Source organism: Chaetodon trifascialis, chromosome 13 (genome assembly GCF_039877785.1).
Source record: "Chaetodon trifascialis isolate fChaTrf1 chromosome 13, fChaTrf1.hap1, whole genome shotgun sequence".
Classification (NCBI taxonomy): domain Eukaryota; kingdom Metazoa; phylum Chordata; class Actinopteri; order Chaetodontiformes; family Chaetodontidae; genus Chaetodon; species Chaetodon trifascialis.
The window spans coordinates 16,190,911-16,213,168 of record NC_092068.1 but is presented as its reverse complement, the minus strand read 5'-3'; the positions used below and the strand labels follow the sequence as shown (position 1 = coordinate 16,213,168).

Genomic DNA, 22,258 nt, shown 5'->3' with positions numbered 1-22,258 from the left:
ACGACCAATGTGGCCAACCGAAATGCATAAACACTGCGTTTGCCCGAGCTTTGCGCCCACATGAAAATAAAGCCCATAATCTCCAGATTGTTTTAATTACTGGGTCTTCCCACTCACCTCTCCAGGATATGGTCTCTTGATCCCCTGCATGGGCATGCCCTGTCGAGGTCCACTGGGATACCCCTGCTGAGGCATCCGTTGGCCGTGAGCGCCAAAAGGCCCCATGCCTGGGGTTCTAGCCTGGTTCATGCCCATGGGAGGCCCGCTCATATTAGGGTTGTTCATGCCTGATCCCATGCTGGCTGGATTCATACCTCCGGGGGGGCCTCGTGGGCCTGGCTGGTTCATGAACTGGCTGTTGTAGGCCTGAGCGGGGCCCATTTGGAACGACGAACACATCTGGAGGCAAAACAGAAGGTTTCAGCTTTAATGTGATTATTCTGGATCTCTGGCAGGTGTTGGATAATAAGTTCCTGTGTATGTTTGTAGTTTACAATCTATTTTGGTAAGTGGTTACAGCTGGTAGCAGGTGCGCACTGTACCTGTCCATACTGATTCATGTCTTTATTCTGGGTTTCCTGCAGAGCTGCTACCGTGGCTGTTGCCGTGGCCGTTGCTGTGGCTGCAGCGGCAGCAACAGCAGCTGCTGCAGCGGCGGCGGCTGGCTGAGTGAAGTCACCGGGAGGACGTGTGTGGGAGGTCATTCCCATACCACCTGGTGGTGCGTTCGGGCCTCCAGAATAACTATAAAAAATGTTTAAAAAACAAAAAAGAACACATGTTTTAGTCATTATGGGTAATTTTATTTCTTGATTTAAAAAAAATATTGAGTTGTATCCAGTCTCTTACCTCCCACTGTATCCCCCAGGACCTCCAGGGTAGCCGGGCCTGCCGTACATGCCCTGCTGCATGTACGGTTGGTTGGAGCCTCCTTTGTTTGGAAACTGTTGCTGCTGAGCACTGAACTGGGGTGAGTTGAGCCCCGCTGCGCTGGCAGACATACCTGATCCCATAGGGTTACCTCCAGGATTCATGGGGTTATTGCTATTTGCCATTGGGTTACCGAGCACCTGGGTTTAACAGAGCATCACACAGGAAGGTAAAATATCCATTCAGTTTGTAATGAACAAAGCAGATAAACCCTCTGAGTCAAGCACTGATTGTGTGCTAGAACTTATATAATGCCAGGCAGGATGCTGTTCAGGCATGGTCATACCTGACTCTGCGACGTATTGGTCACGCCCCACACTGTTGTAACCACGGACAATGACCCAGGGGGCTGGTTGGTGTTTTGTTGCCAGGGGACAGAGTCATAGGGAAACGATCCATCACTGGAAAGTAGATCAAAACAAAAACATGTGCCTGATGTCACTTGAAGTTTCGACTGGCCAAGAAAAGAGCCGACAGACAGCCAACGGAGCTGCACATCCGTCCAAAAATGTGAATAATTTGGGAATTCTTCTCGCCAAAATGTTAGGCAATTTGAAATGTTTGGCGTTCAATTTCAAAACACATTTTCATCCAGGATATGTGCTCATGGCTGCACAGCAAGATGAGTAAAAAGCTCCATATGAGCCGATAAGGAGCTGCATGCCCACATGCACCGGTTAAAACTAAACATGACTAAATGATTTCTTTGAGTTGTTGAAAAGCCGTTGGATATGGAGAGGTGGAGAGCAGCTGGAATGATTAGCATTCACATCTAAAACAAATATCAGGGCAAAATGTGGGAGCCTGTTACATATGATAAACAAGCTCAATCCTCAAGGGGAGAGGCGAAGTGGAGTGAGAAGGAACTGCTGTTTTTGGAGAGCAGCTTGTTTTCGCTCAGAGGTTAGCTCTTGGAATGGACGGCGTGTACAATATTTCCTCATAAAGGCACAACATTATCCCAAGATCCTCAGCAGAGGCAAACAGGACTCCTGGCTAAGTCCAGAGAGAGAGAGAGAGAGAGAGAGAGAGAGAGAGAGAGAGAGAGAGAAAGAGAGAGAGAGAGAGAGAGAGAGAGAGAGAGAGAGAGAGAGAGAGAGAGAGAGAGAGAGAGAGAGAGGCATGAGCACACAATGTTCTCCAAAGACATTACTTCACAGCTCTCTCCCCTGCCGCTTTGTCGCTCCACCCCAAATCACCTCAGCTCCACTCACAGTAATTCTGGCTTTCGTCCAAACAACTGAAATCTTGCGTGTCTTGGTGTGTGTGTCTTACATAAGCGCTGAATTCAAGATAACATCTTAATGAAGACCAGAGTCAATACTGCACTCTGTCTAAGGTGAACCTTCTTAAGATATTAACTTTATTAAATTAGTTCAGTTCAATTTGGGAGAATGCATCATCTGAAAATGGGGAAAAGCAGAGAAACGGGACATCAAAGGCTACTTTGAAAAAGCTGAGGGAAAATAATGGCAGGTACCAATTTGTCAGTTTTAGTACCTCCATCACTTTGTCATAATAATTTAAAATCATAATTACGTGCAAACATGTAATTTTCCTTTCTTTCTCACTTCTTTTGTTCACATTTCTCCTCTCTGTTTCTCTATATCTTCATTGACGCCTATTGTGTATCTCCCTACACACACACACACAGATACACACACACACACAGATACACACACTTATCACACTTGCACATCTACACCCAGTGTATCCCTCACCTTATCTGTGGTGCTGTAGTGACTGTTCTTGTCACTATGTATGCTGTGTTGTGTTAACCTCCATTCATTTGCCTGTAGTACAAAGTTATTTCTCACAATAAAAAAATGCATGCATTATGACAATGTGCAGCATTTTTTACAGAGGAAGAGGAACACGCGCTGCCGTCTGTTCCTCTGTGATTTCATACTGATGTCTATTAGAGGGCTTAAGTCGGGCGAACTGAGATTTGACCTCACTGTTGGCTTCTTTCCGATGACTGTCTGCAGTAACAGACAGCTGACAGACTGACAGAGGGCACAGTATCTGCTGGTGCAATGGCAATGTTTTCTCCCTTTGACTTCATGTAGTGTACATGTGCGGGGACAGATGCAGGCTGGGACTGATGTTAGTGTGAGCAAATCCTTCACAGATGTGCATTGTGAAAATCAAACAAGAGTATCTGAATCACACAAATTTAATTAAACGCACAGGTTGTATCTGATGTGTAGTAGATCCTATGGGAGGTCACTGGAGGCAAACAGGCCGAAACAGCAGCATTAATGTAATTTATTCAAATGCGAGTGACTCATATCTGCCAAATCAAAGCTGCACACTGACTTTATGCTGTACAGCTTCCTTTACCCCTTCATATTTCTCTTTTTATTCTTTTTTTTGGGGGGTGGGGGTGGGGTTCATTTAATTGGTAACGTGGAAAAGCAGTAACCTTGAACTGAATGGAGACTCTGGGGTTTAGTGCAAGATAAGCGCAGTCTTTCTTCATCTGACAGGAGATTTGTCAGAGGCTCCCCACTGACCTGTGTGTGAGGCCAGGCTTCATGCTGTTCATGCTGGGCTGCATGGGGACTTTCCCCTGCGGTTCGTTCTGCCTGTTCTTCTGGTGACGCAGCAGGAGGAGACGACCCAGCTCCTCGCACCACGACGACAGCAGGGCTGCAAGGAAAACACACAGACACACACGTGCACATGCGTTAGTCTCCCCTCCGTGCGCGCACACACACACACATGTATGCCTGCACGGACATGGTCTGCACTAGTACACGTTTAAGGTTGTGCGTGCGAATGATCACATAGAAAACAACAGGATTTTCTTGCCTTTAACTTTACTTTTTAAATGTCAGCCTCAAATGATCTCTGGACACACTGAATCGCATGTGCGTTTCCAGAGCCACTCAAGCCTGAGGTTATTGCTCAAGCCTCCAGGGGGCAGCCTAACTCAATAAACCTGCATTGATTATTTGCCTGTGTGGATTTCACAACAGTTACATCACATCATCTCTACCTGCAGAGTAAAATATAAACTGAAACCGTTCTATGGCACAAAGGACCTCCCAGGTTTTGGGAGGGAGAGGCTGAAATGGAGCGTGAGAAGCAGACAGAGACAGAGCGATCGGGGTTACACTCAGATATGATATGTGTGGGAGGGAAGAGACGGCGATATCTTCCTCCACTTTCCTCACCCATCACCACCACTTATTGCTTCTCCACACTTTGCATGCCCTCTCATATCCCTGAGGACTAATCACACTGCGCAGCCTTCTCATCCTCTTCAAGAAAACAAGAGCTGAGATATCTTGTTTTTTCCTGCCAATTTTATTTTCATTCCCTCATGCCAATCAACTTGTCTTTCTTGAATCAACCAGTATTGTGGCCCATTCAAACACACTGCCTCCTGATTGTAGAAAGTTGTTCTGACAAACAAACCAAAGAAAGATTACTGTCAGCATCTAATTTAATAGTTTTAGCTGCTATTTTTAGCCATGTACAGCCAGATACACCAGCTTTCAGGATGTGCTGTTACCAGGTTTGAGGTTTAACCGGTCATTAAAACTGATGTTGCATGGTGAAGATTTGCAAACACACAAAGGTCAACATGGCTTGTAAATGAAATGAAAACAAAGACATGGTAGTGAACGGGAAAATGAAGCAACCGTTGTGATTTTGAAATTGAAACCTTGTTTGAATTTTAGCAGTCCACAGCGGGCTGCGTCCTCCGTCACCTGTTCAATACGATACACCAAATCTACGGTCAATTGCTTGAGCTAACAATGTGTTCCAATATCTGATCTGACAAAGACAAACAGAAAAAGGAGAGGAGCGAGGGGAAGGAAAAAGAGAGGAAAGGAATGAAGAACAAAGCAGGGGAGCAGTAACATTTTGTCCTCGAGGGTGGAGAGAGCCAAGCCTCCTAGTTAAAGAGGAATTATTCCACCCTGCCATTACAGAGAGCTTATCTCCCCACTAAATCACCACCTCCACACCGAGGGACTGTCTCTTCAACTGGCAACCCACCATTTAGACCTAAAGATCAGCTTCAAGCACAAGTGATGGAGTCACTCTGAGAGCGACAAAGAGGGAGAGGAGAGAGGAGAGCCGTGGTGATTTGGTCATTTATAATGGAGTGAGGGTCCGTTCAGAGCAACGTGCATATTTTTGCAAGCTTGGTACAGTGTACATGACCTTGTTTTCATCTCCCATGTGTCCCATGTGTTGAAACCCCTGCCAACACCGTCACACACCTCCATCTACACGACCGAAAGTCCAGATCGAACGGCATCTCGAACGAGCCTCCGAATCATGACTGAGTTCCAGACATGGAGTTTGGAATAATTTGGTTTGAACGGTGAAAGTGTGTCATCACAAACATGGAGAATTAGAGCGATTCAGAGTTGCCTCCATTCAATCACAGAGGACCACTCGCCTCTTCGAACCGGAGCAGGCAGACGTACCCCTCCTCGGAACGAGGTTTGAGACGGCGAGCATGCAAAGACACACCGACGTACCATGCTGGCTGCTAGCTAGCTAACAAATGAATCTCAGCTCTGTGCAGCTAAAAGTCTGATTGATGGGTGGATGTTATTGGCTGAAACTGGTTGGCTCAAGTTTATGTGAATCGCAAATAATACAAAGACATTAATTTCTTTAATATACATATGCTGTTAAATAAGTGCACAATATGAGCGAGGATGCCATCTAAAAAGGTCGTCAACTTTAGGTTCTATTGTGATCCACCTGTTTAAACTATTACTAATTGAGATGTTTCGTTAGCGTCATGAATGGAGCACCACAGGATCAGATGCCATGAACACAACCAACAAAAACATGAGCACATAAAGGTACAGTCCTCTTTCATCCTTCCATTTATGCCCATTTCATTTACATTTAAGCCATGTAGCTTTCTACGGAGGGCTCTAACAGCTACCTGGTGGAGACGAACCAAGGCCAACTGCTTAAAAGCATTTTGTTTTTCACTCTACACAGAAAAGGTCCAGGGTATTTATTACACCTCTGCAGAATGTAAAAAAGCAGATAAACTAAGAGCTACGGGAAGCGTGATGTTAAATCCCCGTGAACCAAAATCCTGAGATTTTCTGACAAGACTCATTTACAGCATCATAAAATAGTAACTTTGGTTGGTGATGAGTAAATTCTGCAACAGGCGAGATCAAACAGATCGCTCAGTTTTGGGGGAAATGGTTCTACTCCTCCTCACACAGAGTCGGATGAACTCAGGGATGTTTTTCTTACATCTCTGCATGAGCTTTGAATGTTAAATGGCGAGCTCAGCCCGGCTTTGCCCAAACAGTGGATATCTACAGGATCAAGTAGCGGCTCTGCAGAACGTCAGCGCTATTTGATAATGTGTTGACATGTCAGTTTACAGTTGGGTAAGAAAGTAGAGCGAGTGTAGCTACAGTATGTACAGCAGGCTTATCGGGAGCTGGCAGTGTTGCCTGAAGGCGTCTTCTCCAGCACTGAGGGTTTGTAGTTGTTGGTCTAACATTAACAATGTTTTCATCCTGAGTACATACAAAATAACACAGAGGATAACACTACAGTCTGAAACCTGCCTGTGGAAGCATGTAACGAGGAGCCGGATGGCTACATGTAGCATTTTGTTTCTTTGTGCGTAACAACAATTGTGTCTGTGTCTGTTCAAATATGGAAATTACATCACAGTTTACTCAGACATGCCATCCCTTGCTGGAGATGTTTGAAGGTGTATTTCCATGTCTTTGCATGAAGCTGTTGCTGATCCCGGTAATTGAGTTTATCTAGGCTAATCTCACCATTCATACCTTTAAAGTGCAGGCAGAGACGTCAAAATGAATTCCAGTGTGCGTAAGGAACATTTCAAACTTTGAATGCAGGACTACTGCTGCAGCTGACAAATGTGACCCTCGCGCCTTAACCTGAAGCTGCTGTGTTGAGTTTTTCTTTTTGGATTCTCTTTCCTTAACACAGAGGCCTTGTTCACACCTGGCATTAAGATGTGTCTTGGGTGATCCAGGTGTGAAAGCACCCAAGATGCATTGAGGACGGACTGAGATCTGATAGCTCAGGTCACATTTGGAGGCGCTGCGTTCTTTGAGCAGTCTGTACACAGATGTGTGCTGGGCCACATCGACAGAGCTTCTACTAAACTGACGTCCTCCACGTAAGGGTTTGATCCGCAGGTTACATACTCGTTCGTGCTCCAACGGCGTCACATCAAAGCACAAAACAAGAAGAGGAAGCCACCACAACAGACAGAATGGATTTTCATAGATGGAGCACAAACAAAACGCGCTGTTCGTCTTTGCGGACGGAAATGATGTTTGCACGTCAGCAAATAGAGCTGAGGAGCGAGATCTGATCACGAATCGAGACGCATGTGAAGACACATTGTGATGCCGGGTGTGAACTGACTTACTTCACTTCTCCACTTGTGATCGGATCACCCTACACGTATGTTCATGCCAGGTGTAAACAGGGCCAGAGACCTCCCGCGAACATGTGGCCTGTTCTGTCCTCTACCAGCAGAGAGAGCACATAAGCTGATTTTTCAGGAAACTCTTCTGAACCCTCTGTGAACAGCTCCGTTTCTTAGAAGCTAGAGCTTTTAATTGAGTAATGCCCAGAGACATATGGGCCCTCCTCACTCAGGCTGTATTTAATGCCGTATGGGTGACTGATAGCAGGAGCCCTGGCTCATTCTCCCCTCACCTCAGCCCCTCCGGGAGCAGCAGCGAGGGAGAGTAAGCCCTGGTAACAGGCTGCAAGGCCCATTAACTAATGACAGAGTGTGTGTACAAGTCCTCTTTTACAAGGAAACCCCAATGCTAATTACTACGAACTCTGATAGTGCTGTGTGTGTGTGTGTGCAAGCATCTGCGTGTCTGTGTGCAGTAAAAGCCTTTGAGCATATCATTTTGCCAGTTAAATCACCACAGATTGCTAACTATCTGATTCTAGGACACTTTGAATGTGCGCACCCCAACATAATTCAGTTAGCTGCACGATGGGGACACCACTTTGTTGATGAGCACATGACATGATTTAAATGTGAAGCCCTCAATCCGCCACATGTGCCCAATGGGTACGTCAGGGCTGGGAAGGTGCTGGGCTGCTGTGCTCATCAGTGAAGCAGTTAACTCTGAAGCCAGCAGCAGAGGAGTGTCATTGTGCTGGACGGTTCGCTGGTGTGAATTCACTGAACAAAATGTGTTAAATGACTAGAGAGGAAAGCATAATTTTAGTTTAGCCTGCACAGTAGAGAAGAACGTGCTAAAATTGGCTAATTTTGTGCCGGTGCATGTCAAATGTCTGCGATGAAGTGAACTTCCACCCACTGAAACGGCAATTTCAGTGGGTGAAAACAGATTTTATTCTCTCCTGCACCCAGTCAGTAATTTTGTGGCTCTGTGTTAAAAGAGCTCACCAAGCACGGAGCACGGTGCAATTTTGGGATTTACGAAAAAAGGTCCAACCATGTCATAGTGCAAATGTTGGTATTGCAGCTGATTTTCATGCCTCTGGCTGGTTAAGTTGCACAGGAGCTCCAATGTGGCATAAATGCATTTAAGTCTTACCAGTGACTGACTACAACAAATTTATTAAATCTTCATGTTGTTGCTGTTTGACACTGTCTCATTTCATCATTAGCAACAGCAGCTAACCTGAAGATGAAGATATTATTTAATATTTTTTAAAATGTCAACCACCACAGGAGTCACCCAAAAAATATCCATCCATCCATAAAAATCCATGACCACAGCAAATGTGTATTTCCAGAGTCCCTGCACTGCTACTACAGAGTTTACTGCAGAGCAATTACAGCCATTTGTTTGTTTCCCAAAAGCAAATACATGAAAAAGGCGGAACTCAAGTGGATGATAAAATAAAAAGAATCGTCTCAGGTCTTGATCTTTTTGGTGAATCTTAACTCCAACTATTTGACTGACAAAACTGCTGATGAGCTTTAGCGTCAAGCTGTCAAAGCCTTCATCATCGGAGTGCTCTGGAGCTTTTTTTTTTCCTGAATTTGTTTTGGGGAAACAAAACAAACTTATTTATCTGGCTGCATTGCATCCCATCAAATTCAGAGCAGGAAGAAAAGTGCACGTCATGATACTGATTCAGCATCAGTGATATGTTCCTGACCTAGCGTAACAGCTAGTTGTGTTCTTAAATTCATGTTTTAGGTGCTACAGCCAAGAAACCTGATGTAGAGGAGATGTTGCATATGACTGCTGCAGCCTCTTTTGATTGGATGACAATACAAAGCAAGGAGTGGTGGCAATGAATGGCACTGAGGAAGTCTTGTGGAGAAAGAGGATCTTTGTTGGAGCTGCATGGATTGCTATATTCGCCACGATCCTGGGATGTTACTGTGCATGCTGCAAAGTATAAACTAAGAGGCTCAGTTATATGACTAACTAGGTTGGTTGGCACCAGAAAGTTTGTGTCGTATAAGCATTGTACTAACTGTGCAAGGTTTAATCAGTCTAAACAGACAAATATTCAGATGGAATGCACATCCCTGCCCTCAGACTGTACGTCCTCTCATCACCTCTGGTCCTGAAATGAGCAAAACTCTGGCTATCATGCCAAATACTGGTCACGCCAGGCTTTGACAGAGACATGTAATACCGTGCATGCAGCTCTGCTGTAGCTTTGTTGATAACAACACAGACAAAAGAGGAAATACTACATGAAAAATTACACTTTCTGAGCATGAACACTGCAGCACTAGACATAGAAGCCTTCTGAGACAATGTGTGGGATGATAAAAAAGAAGCAATTTATAATAGATATCAGAGGCAGAAGTCTGTAAAACACTGGCAGGTAGGTCTATGCTGCGTGGGTACAACATATTATGCAAAAGACAAATATGGAGGGGATATAAAATCCTGCGAAATGAAAAAAAAGTCATGCTTTTTGCAGAAGTGTAATGGAAGCCATTTAAGCAGTCAATGATATCCCCCATCCTGCCCCCTCTCTGTTCAGCCAACTTCTTCCAAGAGAAGAGCATATCAAATGGGCTTTAGTCTCAACAGCTTGGAGGCAGAAGAACTCAAACATGCCCTGCAGAGAGACAGCTCTGTGTCAGAAATCACACTCAACCAAAACCAGGCCTTTAATGGAACTAAGTGTTCGCACGTTTTCCAAATCTGAACTTAAAATGTCTTATTATGCGTCATTTTCCATTTAATTGACTTTTGAATTTCTGTGAACTTTTTGCTCGTCTGCATTGGTTAAAATAATGCAGTTCTATTATCTGGCTGGTTTGACAGAATTTCATCCACAACCTCTGGCAGTACACCAGACATGAGGACAGAGGGGGGAGAGGACGGATGGAAGGATGTTGGACAGAGGACAGGTGGAGATGGAGGGAGTGGGCAGATCCCCTCCTCCCCGGGATGTGAGTGGGTCACAAGCCAAAGAGATGCTGCAGCCCAGAAGGGAGGGTAGCTCTACCTGAGTCACTCTGACATCTCCTGCAGGTGCTGGTTTCTGTGGGGTTCAAATTGCACATTTTTAAACGGGGCAGAGTTATAAGAATCAGCATGAACACCAAACATAATGCAGTATATGACAGCTGGGTCTGGCTGGTGGGAAATGTGGGATCTCCATGTCGGTGTGGCCACAAAAAAACAACAAACACTTTTTCGTCTGTTACAATCTGAATGTGTTGCGGGGCGTGTCCGGCCAAACTGAGCACGACTGAGACTTTATTGCAGCTTCGAATGAACGCTCTCACGAGTCAGATACTCTCAACATGTGTGCTGCCATACAAGGAGTCAGGGACTGCAAAGCACCACAGTGCAATGCTCATATCCTTTGCAATTGACTTAATGTCCATTTCCAAGTTTATTTAGGAAAAAATGAGTGGTTTTCCTAAATCTACCTGTAATCCCAAAGCATACTTAGACCCTAAACACTTCCTCTGTGACTTAAGAAAAAAAAAAAAACTCTTTTCTTGCAAAGTCTCTTGACATTACAGCTGGAATTAACAAACCCTTTAATCAAAAACAGCGAATAATGCCTTGACAGCACAAGTCTGCAGCTTTAAAATATTTATTTAGCCCGACCAACAGTCCAAAATCCAAACACATTCAGAGCAAAGCAGAAAAATGTACCATTTGCTTTGCTGATTAATTTCCTTGAGCTGACTAATCACTGCAGCTCTGCTCGATGTTGCATTGTCTGCGTGGAATGACATCACAGACCACATCAGTTGCACAGCACCACAGGTTTGCTTCTGGTACACTGGTTATGACAGGGGTTACGGCATTGACCTATGGATTCGACCCACATCCTCGCTGGGATATGAAATTCAGGTGGCCAGTGGATCTGCGTCACATGCTCGGTGAGTCAGCGCGTCCTGCTCCCGGTACAAAGCCAGGGGGTCGTGGCCTCCCACATCTGTGTCAGACTTCTGTCACAACACACACAGTGATCCTACATACTGTACGATCAGCCATTATCCACATCTGAGGCGCACAGTAAATATGCACAGTTGCATTCAAAGAGATGTAAAGGTAAACAGGGAAACACACATTGGCACACAGGTATGTGGACACAAGCATACGTACAAAAACAGTAAAAAAAAGAAAAAGTAAATATGGAAAGTGAGGTCTGTGTTGGTGTGTAAACAAACACAGTCGGTGTCTGGGCTTTGTGAAGATGTGCTTATACAGTAAAGCGTCTCACACGGCGAGGAAGAGCATCAGAGAACGGCAAGCTGTGAATGAACTGCTCTTATCAGCCACGCGCAGCTCCCCACCACTGGAGGGGAACTAGTAAATATCACATGCCTAATTATAACCAGACACACCACTTGTCTCAACTTCCACAATGCGTCTTTCATCTCACGCTGTTGTTCCTCCAATGAAATCATTAGGGTGAAAAACACAATCAAGAATTCTGAGTTTCCCCGCGGCTGCTGTTTCATAATATAAGGCGGTGATTAAAACATAATGAGGTTCCAGCTGTTGGTGCTTTTACAGGTGAATCAGTGAAGGAAGGTTTGGCCTTGAGAGGTCGTCAGCACACCTTGAGTGAAGGTAGATAGATTATCAACGCTGAAGAATCTCTGCAAGTGTTTCCTGAAACAAATCCTGCAAGAACAATGTGTCGCCCGGGGTGCTGAGAGCTCCACCCTCGCTGCTATCAATACTCAGCACCAGTTTGTCCTACCAGAAATTCCTCTCTCAGTTCAGGGGAAGCAAACCTAAGACAACTCTTTGCTTGGCCACTTGCTTTCAGTGGGTGGAGGGAGGGAGGGATGCCGAGCAATGATTCACAGAAAAAGCAGAAACAAACTGCGAAAACAAACGTAGGCCGCACACATGCAGTTCAAAGTCAAATGTCATGAATGAGTCACTAAACAGCCTGATGGGAAGTGCTCGGAGAGCAGTCGCAGGAGGTCAACGAAGTGTGTAGAGTAAGCGATACAAACAAAGCTTTGGAGCCAGGGAGAAAGGAGGAAGGCGAGGGCGGTTGGCGGTGTGTGTGTGTGTGTGTGGGGGGGGGGGGTTAGCATGTGGCGCTGAGGTTGAGGATGCAGACGGTTTCAGCAGTTTGCACCCTGCTTGGGCAAACAGGAAGTGCTGCAGCTCCACGGCGGCCGGCCGGGAAGTCGTGTCGCATTGTGGTATTTTCTACATAGGTCAGTGGAAGATTGTGTTGCTGTTTGCGAGAGCCGCTCGCTAATTAACTCGTCAGTTTTAAGGTTAGATTAAACACTGATTGAATAGCCGGCAGCATCGTGTCGATTTTATTGCCTGGCTGCCCTTTACTCATTCACGAGAAGGAAGTGTTGTTTCCCTTTATGAGACGTTCCACAGTAAGAGGGACATTAGATACTTTTAAACACCGCTGAATCAAAAAGCAGGCCTTTCTGTGCAGTGATCTAACTGCATTGTCCTTCCATGACTACACTCCCCCTCCCTCCCTTACTCCTAATGAGTGGACAGGCAGACTGGCTCTGGCTCCAAGCACAGGTCAACAACTTAAAAAAAGGATCCACAGTGGAAAAGTGGGTCATCTTCTCCTGACACAGAAACACACACGCGGACGCTCGTACACTTGCACTCTTCACACCAACGTGGACACGCGCTCCTTTGAGTGCAATAAACCGGAAGAAGCTGTTGCTGCTGAATGTATGATGCTCACACAATATTTGATCTTTACATCAAGGACAACAATGGAAATGTGTTATTTGAAATGCATCTGTCTGTAATGTTAAGTAAACTAAGTGCATACTAGCTTCTATCTCTGTGAGAACTGAAGAATTATTGCAAGCATGACCTACACTCCCCTCAAAACAACCCCAGTTTAAACCCACCACAAACCCCCAAACTTTACTCTTTTAAATCCCAGCCTTGACACAAGACATAAAGGCAAAAACAAGACCACAACCTCAGCAGTAACCCCGACCCACAATGCCTAAAAATAAGCCAAAAAACTAACCAATAAATCACACAATCGATGCAGGTTTGTGCACAGTGCACACAGAACAAAACCCCACTCAGAATAACCCCATGACAGAGCAGCATGTAGGTCAACCTGTGGTCAGCTGATCTGTCCTGATCCTGTCTTGTGTGAGCGGCCGCTGATTTAGACTACAGTCGCACTGGCACACCAGACAAGACAGGAGAACATATTATGCATGGCCTGAATTACAGTTGCAAGCATAGTTGAAATGAATAGTTCAGCATTTGGACTATAGAGGAGTGTGCTTTGGAGAGAAAACCCAACTAATTCTGCTTCACTTACTGCAACTGCATTATAAATTAATGAATTTGCATCAGTTTAGTCCTAAATAAACTGCTCAGTTTGCCTGTTAACCACTGATCTGGCCTCATGCATGGACACACACACACTCAAATAATAGACCAATTTGTTTTGTGCAGAGATACACACATGGACAGCAAACACACACACACACACACACACACACACACACACACACACACACACACACACACACACACACACACACACACACACACACACACACGCACACACACGCACACACACTTACCCAGAGCCAAGCAAAGTCCCTGCACATCTCATCTCATTCCCTTCATAGCGCAGAGAAAAGACTCAAGTGTCACAAATGCTCCTGTTCCCGCAGAGGCCAGTGGCAACTCTCAAAGCTTTTGCTGCTTCCAAGCCTCTTGCCTGTGCCTTATCACTCTCACTCTCTGCACATATCCCTTACTCTGCTCACTCTTTCTTTCTGACTTCCTCTCTCCTCTCCTGTCTTTCTCTCTCTTTCTTTTTTTTCTCTTTCGCTCACTCTCTTTCTCTCTCCCTTGCGCTCTGATCTGTCTTTTTTCCCTTGTCCAGCGTCTGCACAATGCACATCAATTATTCAGAGGCAGTCTCCCGGTTTCTCCGGCTTATCCAATCAGAGCAGGGCTCTGCACTAATGGGCTCCTGCTGTACCTGCTACCGGCTCCAACACACTCTCGAGACTGGGGGGGGGGGGGGGGGATAGACAGAGGGAGCAGAAGAGACAGCTGAGGAGGAGGGAGGATGAGAGGAAAAGATAAAGACAGCAAGCCGACGCAGACAAACAGGAGTAGAGATAGAGATGGCAAGATATTCCAGTGCTTCTCACCTCTGTCATGAGGTGCTGTTATTGACATGCTCAGCCTAGTCTGCCTAGCCCTCCATTACCCTGTTTCTCTAAGACGCCATCACACACTTAAGACAGACAGAAACACACGTTTATGTATGTATAATCGGGCCATGCAGCAGACATTTGTCAGAAAGGGGAAAATAAAAGCTCAGGCTGCGAACTTGTATACAAGGGAGGAGCTTCATATGCTGTGCAGGCTGGCTGGAGGCCAATGCATGAAAGAGGAAGTGGGAGAAGAAGAAAGTATGAGATGTGAAGATCAATGCATTCAAAGGCAAACACACAGTATCAGAGAGGGGGATTCTCTGGACAACCTGACAGCGTCCCCATGTCTTCATCAGAGGCCACTTTGTTAATCCAACGAACAAGACACATCAGAGACGAGCAGAATATCTGAGCGCGACTGAATCGAAGAGGAGGCAGGTTGAGGGTGAATCTGAGTTCAGCTTCTCCTCGGCTGGCCCCAACATAACCCAACATGGCAAAAAATAAAAAAATAAAAAAATAATCTGGATGAATGAACAGGAAAGACCTAAGCTGTCACGGTTCTCTCTCTCTCTCTCTCCCTCTCCAGACTAAAAGAGATGAGATGTGCCGTGCAGCCAAAGAGCGGGAAAGCCCACTGGCCTTGTGACAGCAGAGGGAAGTTGTCTTTCGTGTGGCTTTTGTGTGATAGACACGCTCAGTCATCAGCAGTTTCACAAATAACCCACGCAGAATTGAAACGCACACAACGGAGGCATTGTTGGACAGAAATAGAACTTGAAAAGGGTGTGTCAAAAACCCCTGGGGGATGACGGGTGGACGAGGGGGGAGGGGGTGCGCAGGGTTGAGTCCTGAGGTGTGGGTGCCAGATCAGTCAACCCTGAACAAAAGGCGGATTTAAATCATTTGCTCATCCGGTTTTGACAAGAACAGTCCTCTGTGTACTGAGTGTGGCTGCACTGCCGGCTCAACTGAGATATTACCAGAGATGAATTTATTTGCAACTGCGTAAACCAAAGCAATTAAGTAGCAAGAGATAGAGGACCCAATCAGCCAGAGGCGGCACATGCAGCAACCCTAATAAGTATTTCCCCATGAGCTTTATTTCTATAAACTTAATAGTGAAGTTCTGAAGGTAGTTTTGGGTTGCAAAGGGGTTTCATCATCTAAGGCGAACCGCTGGAGAGTGTCAGAGGAGAAGCCCGCCTGCTAAAAATAAACCCTGTTTCCTGTTAATAATTCAGCGCGCTGCTCTTACTCAGCAGTAATTAAATATAAAAGTCTGTAAGGTTGATTGGGTCAGTAACAAAGGATGCCTACACCTTCCTCTAGTTCTACACACACAGCTCAAAGGTGGAATGAAAGACGGGGTGAGAAAATCAATCAAGTGAAAGTAAATTGAGACAGATAAGTGGAAGACATGTCAGATTGTTGTAGACCAAAGGAGAGAGAGTGTGTGTGTGTGTGTGTGTGTGTGTGTGTGTGTGTGTGTGTGTGTGAGTGTACAGGCACTCACACAACGTGCAATGAGTCTACACAAAGTCTAATGGGAGCACTTATTTTCAGTTGTTCATTCTCTTGCACTGCTGGCTGAATTATGGGAGTTATGAGCTGCTGAAGTGTTTTTTGTGAACTGTGTGTGTATGTGTGTGTGGTCATGTACTACTTATGTTGTGGGGACATATATCTGTTGATTTGCCTTCCTTAAAGAGACAAAATTCAAGTCCCCATTATGTAAATCATTAAATCTTAGGGTGGAGACTAACGGTTAAGGTTAGGGTGAGGGCTGCAGTAAGCATGGTTAGCGTAAGTCTCCAGGAAATGAGCGCAAGTCAATGTAATATCATCTGCAGTGATGGAAAAGCGACTGGAAGTGTGTGTGTTTGTGTGTGTGTGTGTGTGTGTGTGTGTGTGTGTGTGTGTTTTCTCAGCCACACCCTGGAAGTTTTCTGTCACTGTTGACACAGCAGAGCAGCTGTTATCCCGACGTGAAACACCAGATCGCACGCTCCGCTGACCGACCGAGCGCTGACAATTCTGCACTTCTGCCGGCGCGATTTCTTCTCCGTGTCAGATGTGAATGGGTGGGTGGGGATTTACCAGCCACCATGAACAAAAGCAAGCTCGTTTCATCGTATGTCTTAGTCAGCAGAAGAAGGGAAAGGAACACACGAAAAAACATCAAAGACAATTGTCAGATAAAAGCGATGGTTACAACCACGTGCTCATTCACCACAACGGCGGGCGTTCACAGCCGGAGCTTCGCTGAACTCTGATACGCCAGCATAAATTATTGAATCAAGACAGAGGAACAACAAGCAGCGACCTGCGTCTGACTTAAACATTAACGGGAGGTGTTTTAGGAGCATAGCGATCATTCCTGGGAGCAGCTACCTTTCGTCCAGAGCGTGTCAAGTCACGTTGAAAACATAATACACAAACTGAGTCACACTTGCTTTCATCTCATTAAAACTTAGCAGGAGGGAAGACTGTCAGGCAGAAGAGGCGAGAACGCTGGCGTACGGGGTGGATAGCTCATCGCAATCAGAATTTTGTGGGTTTATTATTGGAGCTTATGCCTCATAAAGAAAGAGAATAAACTGCTATGACAGATTCACTGAGGAAGGAAACAGTAAAACCCTTGACAGATTATGTGGCTAATCTGATTTGTTGTCTGCTGAACTTCACAGTAGCCCAACAGCTCAGAGTCTATTAGGGTTGTGTGTGTTTGTAGGGCAGCAGCACACCTATTATCTAATGAACCTCTCAGTTGGACGTCTGCTTGCAGCGGACTGCAGATTATTACGAGGAAAGCATAAACAACTCTAAGAAGATTTCCAAACGGACTGCGGATTCTGAAGGATTGGAAAAAGAGGCAGCGTCCGTCAGGCATGAACATCACAAAAAAAAAGAAATTCAAAACCTAGAAGTCGCTCTTTTCAAGAGAGGGAACTAAGTGTAAAAATGCTAGCTGCTTCAGGCGTATGCTAACCAAATTAAAGCTGTGCATCCTCACAGAGTTAACAGTGCTAATGCTAGCTCGCCTGACAGCAGATAAGTCTCTTCACTGGCTGATTCCAGATTAGAGCGACACGCTAATCCTCCAGGCCTCACTGCAGGGTCACAATCTGCAGACAGCTCATCGGCAGCAGTCTGCTGTTGCTGAAAATCTCTGCACTTCACTCGACGGGTCTCGCAAAGGGCAGCAGTTTGTACTTTTAATGTCCAGAGGAGCGCAACTTTAGGCGCATGGGTTCTGTTGCATGGAGGGAAAAAAAAGAAAATTATAAAAGAGGTCTAAAGGTGCCAAAATTGTTCAACAAATAAGGATCGCTGGATAATAATTACTTACTGGAAATCATATATTACTTTTTTATCACTTAGTACATCGTCTCACCTCATATTTTCATGCATTTTGCAGCATGATGGTATACTGCAGCTGTAATACACACGTCAATTTAATTTTGCATTTACTCAAGCTAAACTATAAAAAAAGGGGGGATAGCAATAATTGCTTTATCAATTTCCTCTTCAACTGATGCTCTGAGAGAAGGCATCAGTGTGATTGATCCGCAGTCTTAAGAGCCTGCCTCTTCCCTCAGAGAGCATCCCAGACTCTTTGGCCCTCAGTCTGGGCTCTCAGGTGTCAGATCTGCGGCCCTGTGTCGCCATGCAGGCTGTCAGAAGATTGGACACACGCTCACGCATGCACAGACGCACACACATAAAGACGGTAAAAACATGTAAATGAGGACGTACAGACGGAGCAGACAGCGGTAAAAGCCGAATGCTTCTCTGCATCTTTGTTGATGCATTTGCATGAGCGCATGCAGGTATCTTTGAGTTCAAGTGTGCATCACGTCTCCTCCGTCGCCCTCCCGTCTGCTTTCTCAGACAGACGTCCTTGTGAGGGAGGTAAGACGGATGCTCAGTGAGTAAGATCTGCCCTGAGTCACATCTGCCTCCCACCCCGACAGCCTGCCTGCCTGCCTGCCTCGTTTGATGACTGGCCACATCGTATCTCCCCCGCCACCACCCCGCATAATTACACTACAGTTCCCATTTGTCTGCTGTGCATAAGCAGCTCTTCCTGAAACCCAGTGCTGTCTTCTATTAGATCCCAGAACCATCAGCAGGCCTGAGGATGATTCTGACTGTCAGTCGGGCCCAGACAGCCATCCAGTCCGAGCCATGCCTGGACAACAATCACATTATCCCAACACAGGAACACAGACAGAAAGAGAAACACAGCAATCGATATTGTACACTGACGTCTGTCTGACCACTTAAGTTCCTCCCAACAAGACGCTACCCACCACAGCTGAAAGAGGATATTCAGCCCGAGCAAACGCTCACATCACGGGACCGTGCGAGTGAAAAGCAGCAGAAACGGGTGCATTTCTACACGTTCGGCCGCAACACATTGCAGCTCGTGTGAGGAATTATGGGATAAGATTTCAGAGAGTGAATGTCACCGCAGTTCCTGTTATGAAACAGTGACATATTCGCCCCGTCAGAAAAACAAAGAAATCAGACAGTTTAATCAAAATATTTGACTCTCACTACTCCCACTTACGTAACTGCCGAACAAAGGTTTATCTGTGTTCTGATTGGCTGGCTATGGCTTTGTCAGGTCTCTGTCAGGCGGAGTGACTGGTCCAGCACACACCAGCGACACCTCCTCAGCCATCCCACCTCTGTCTGTCTCTCTCCTGCCTCTGCACATTTCACTTTGACAAATGTACAAGAACAGGCTGCTCCTGCAGGACTGCTGGAGGCGGGGAGGGGAGGTATGGATCGAGGGGGGAAATTGGATTTGATAGATAAATGTCTGAGGGTAGCGTTACTGCATGTGTGTGTGTGTGTGCATGCAGGCTGCACATAGGAGCGTGGGGTTTGTGCGGCAAGACCGTCAAGTGGACCGCTTCTGTGAGGCTACCACCCGGACAGCTCATCTCAATAGCACATTAATGTTTCATGGGGACTAAAAATATCTGACATTATAATGCTCTATGGGCTCTTTGTATGATGTCTCACTGTAGTGCGGAGAAATCAGAAATTTCCAAACCACAGATTCATGGTCTTTTAACACTTATTCGTTTTTATGTTTTGAAAGGAACAAAATCATTTGCAAATGAAACTGTGTGCTTGTTTAATTAAGAGATTGAGTGTGTCGCTAATAACCTTCAAATGGTGCTCAAAACATAATAAGCTGCTACGTTGTGCATCCGTAGCCTGAGCAGAACAATGAGACACTTCTGACTGGATCACGACTTTAAACCATTCAGCGATTTGTTTTAATTGTTGTATTTCATGAAGAAGTGAATTAATTGTAGCATGAAGAACAATGAGCCCTGTGCCGTCCGCTGTCTCGCACAACGGCAGTGAATGGGATGATGTATGAGCATGCATCTGCAGGCCTTTTCGTAAAGCAGCGGGTCTTACCTGCAGACTTGGGAGTGAATTTGTCCCTGTTGGCGGCACACACAGCCAGCAACCTGTAGCCCAGGTCCAAGTCAAAGCCCTGCTGAGCAGCGACGCGACTCACCACCTGCAGGACGAGTAATGGATGGTCAGTACAGTTGCCGTCCTTCAGGCTCTCCGTTTTTTAATAACTATACTGTTACTATTACATTATCATAAAGTGGGTAAATGCAATACCATAAGACATCAATCTCTTACTTGAGTAAGCTAAGGAATAATCCTTTCACTCTCCTAATTGTGTTAATGTTTTGAGCCTCCGCTATCACTGAACTGAATTTGTCTTCAGACACACACATACAAACAGACACAGTGGGATTAATGTGGAGTCTGCAGTCTGGATTGCTCCACTGATCCACAGTCAGGACGAGTCTGATGATGTCTGCATCAACCTCCAAGAAGAGGTGAGACAGAGCCAAACCACAGTCGCTCTGCAGAACAAGCAGAGTCTCTGAAAGGTTATCCTCAAACAAGCCCGCTCTGGCCCCAGAGCGAACAGTTTGTCTCCTGACTAAAGGTTGTCGGTTCAGTTACCCAAACAGGCCAGGAAAATGTGAAAATAAGAGCTGACCAAAGGTTAAAAACCCTCCCTTTTTTGCCAGTTTTGAGAGGAACCAGTCCCCAGCTGTAAGATTTAAATAATCCTTTCGTGTTAATGACTTCAAAAAGAGGTTGAACATTTATGGGACGTGGAGCAGGAGCCTCCCGCACTCTCATATGATGTTAAAGGGGATGCTGGGTGACGTTAAACAGGACTCAGGAGACGGGGGTAAATCATTACTAGAAGGAAGGGGAACCCCTTTTATCTGCTAACAGATGACTACTCCTCTGCTCCCTCTGACCTCAAAACACACATTACCGTTAACAAGGTCAGCTGGGGTGCCTTTTAGAGAGCCGACATAATGGCTAGCAGTGCTCATAAAGCGCCGCTGTCACAGGTAATACGGCTGCTTGAGCGCTGATTAAAGAACTAAGGAAATCACGCCAATAAATAAGGTTTATTTGATTGTTTTAATCAGGAGACTGGAATACATAACTCTACAGCTCCAGTAAATCACGTTGCGCTCATTTGAAGCTCTTCGGGAGACATGAAAACGTCATTCGAGGGACAAATGCTTCACAACACGATCTGTTCGAGCCAACCATATTATGCAAACGATGACGATTCTGACAAACGGTCCAACCGCGTCGTTTAATTTCCTGTGTGAGTGAGTCTGCCCTACGGTTTGTACAAGGCAGGCAGCCAGCTACAGAGGCTAGCATAGATTCAACACGGATTTAACAGTGTTTCACCTCATAAGCCTTTTTCAGCTTAATCTCCCTCTGAGGGTGTACATCCAGGCCCATATTCCTGTCAATATGAAAACAGCAGTGTGAGGGGTGCTGAGGGTTACTGGGCCATTCATATCCTTGTTTATCTATTTGCTGGAGGACAAAAAAAAGCATCAGTTTTCTAGTTTCCGCTTGTTGTTGAAACAGTAATGAACTCAGGAGGCGATTTTAGAAAATTGTGGGATTAGATGCGGAAATAATACAGATGTCTGAATGATCTGACATTACCCGCACTCTCCATACAGTTTGCATAACAGAGACGAAACAAAAAAGCAAGCAGACACAGCTAACAGTGGAGCACTGACAGCTCAGCTATGTCATCTTTTATTGGCTCTGGAGCCGATACACCACCAGAGATCAGAGGATGACCTCCACGTGTGCAACATGCCAGAGGGAACGGGCATCTCCACGCGAGGCAGACATTCAGTTTCACTCAGCTACCGCAAATCTCAAGGGCTACGGTTGAAACAGGCATCTTTAAATTTCAGTTGAGCCCTCTGATACGTAACAAGCGAGGCACCGTCACGAAGACAAAACCCCTGAAAGAATGCGTGGACTTGTTGCGCGTTGTAATTCTCCAGATAAGAAGCCGTTTGCTCTCCGAGTCTGATGAAGCAATTTAGCTGATGGAAACAGCCCCATGCTGAGAGGGATCTCAGTGGTGGGCTCCATTGTATGGCTCTTTATCAGCCTTTAAGAGGCTTTTATTGTGATTTACACATTAATGAGCATTTATCTGTTTCCTCACGCTACCACTTCAGCTGGGGACAATGTTTCTTCAGTGTTTTCAAAGACTGATCTGAGCGATAAACGTGTGAAATGTTTCAATTCCCCACTCCAAAGCCTCTTTCACGCGTGCGACTGTGCTTGTAAGTATGTGTGTATGTGTGTGTGTGT

General features: G+C 45.6%; 1 protein-coding gene across 4 annotated transcripts in view; it reads right to left on the bottom strand.

Annotated features, from left to right (window-relative positions):
• zmiz1a (zinc finger, MIZ-type containing 1a) overlaps positions 1 to 22,258 on the bottom strand; it is a 99,450-nt gene that overhangs the window by 7,853 nt on the left and 69,339 nt on the right. For 2 of the 4 annotated variants that reach the window (XM_070977552.1, XM_070977555.1), the window contains exons 6-12: positions 19,994 to 20,099; positions 10,390 to 10,425; positions 3,447 to 3,582; positions 1,217 to 1,331; positions 850 to 1,070; positions 543 to 744; positions 118 to 399 (exon numbers count right to left, since the gene is read on the bottom strand). In XM_070977552.1, coding sequence (XP_070833653.1) covers positions 118 to 399; positions 543 to 744; positions 850 to 1,070; positions 1,217 to 1,331; positions 3,447 to 3,582; positions 10,390 to 10,425; positions 19,994 to 20,099 — 1,098 coding nt within the window. Of the gene's footprint in view, positions 1 to 117; positions 400 to 542; positions 745 to 849; positions 1,071 to 1,216; positions 1,332 to 3,446; positions 3,583 to 10,389; positions 10,426 to 13,960; positions 14,250 to 19,993; positions 20,100 to 22,258 lie in introns of those variants that run through there. The other 2 variants (XM_070977553.1, XM_070977556.1) reach the window with 2 other exon arrangements.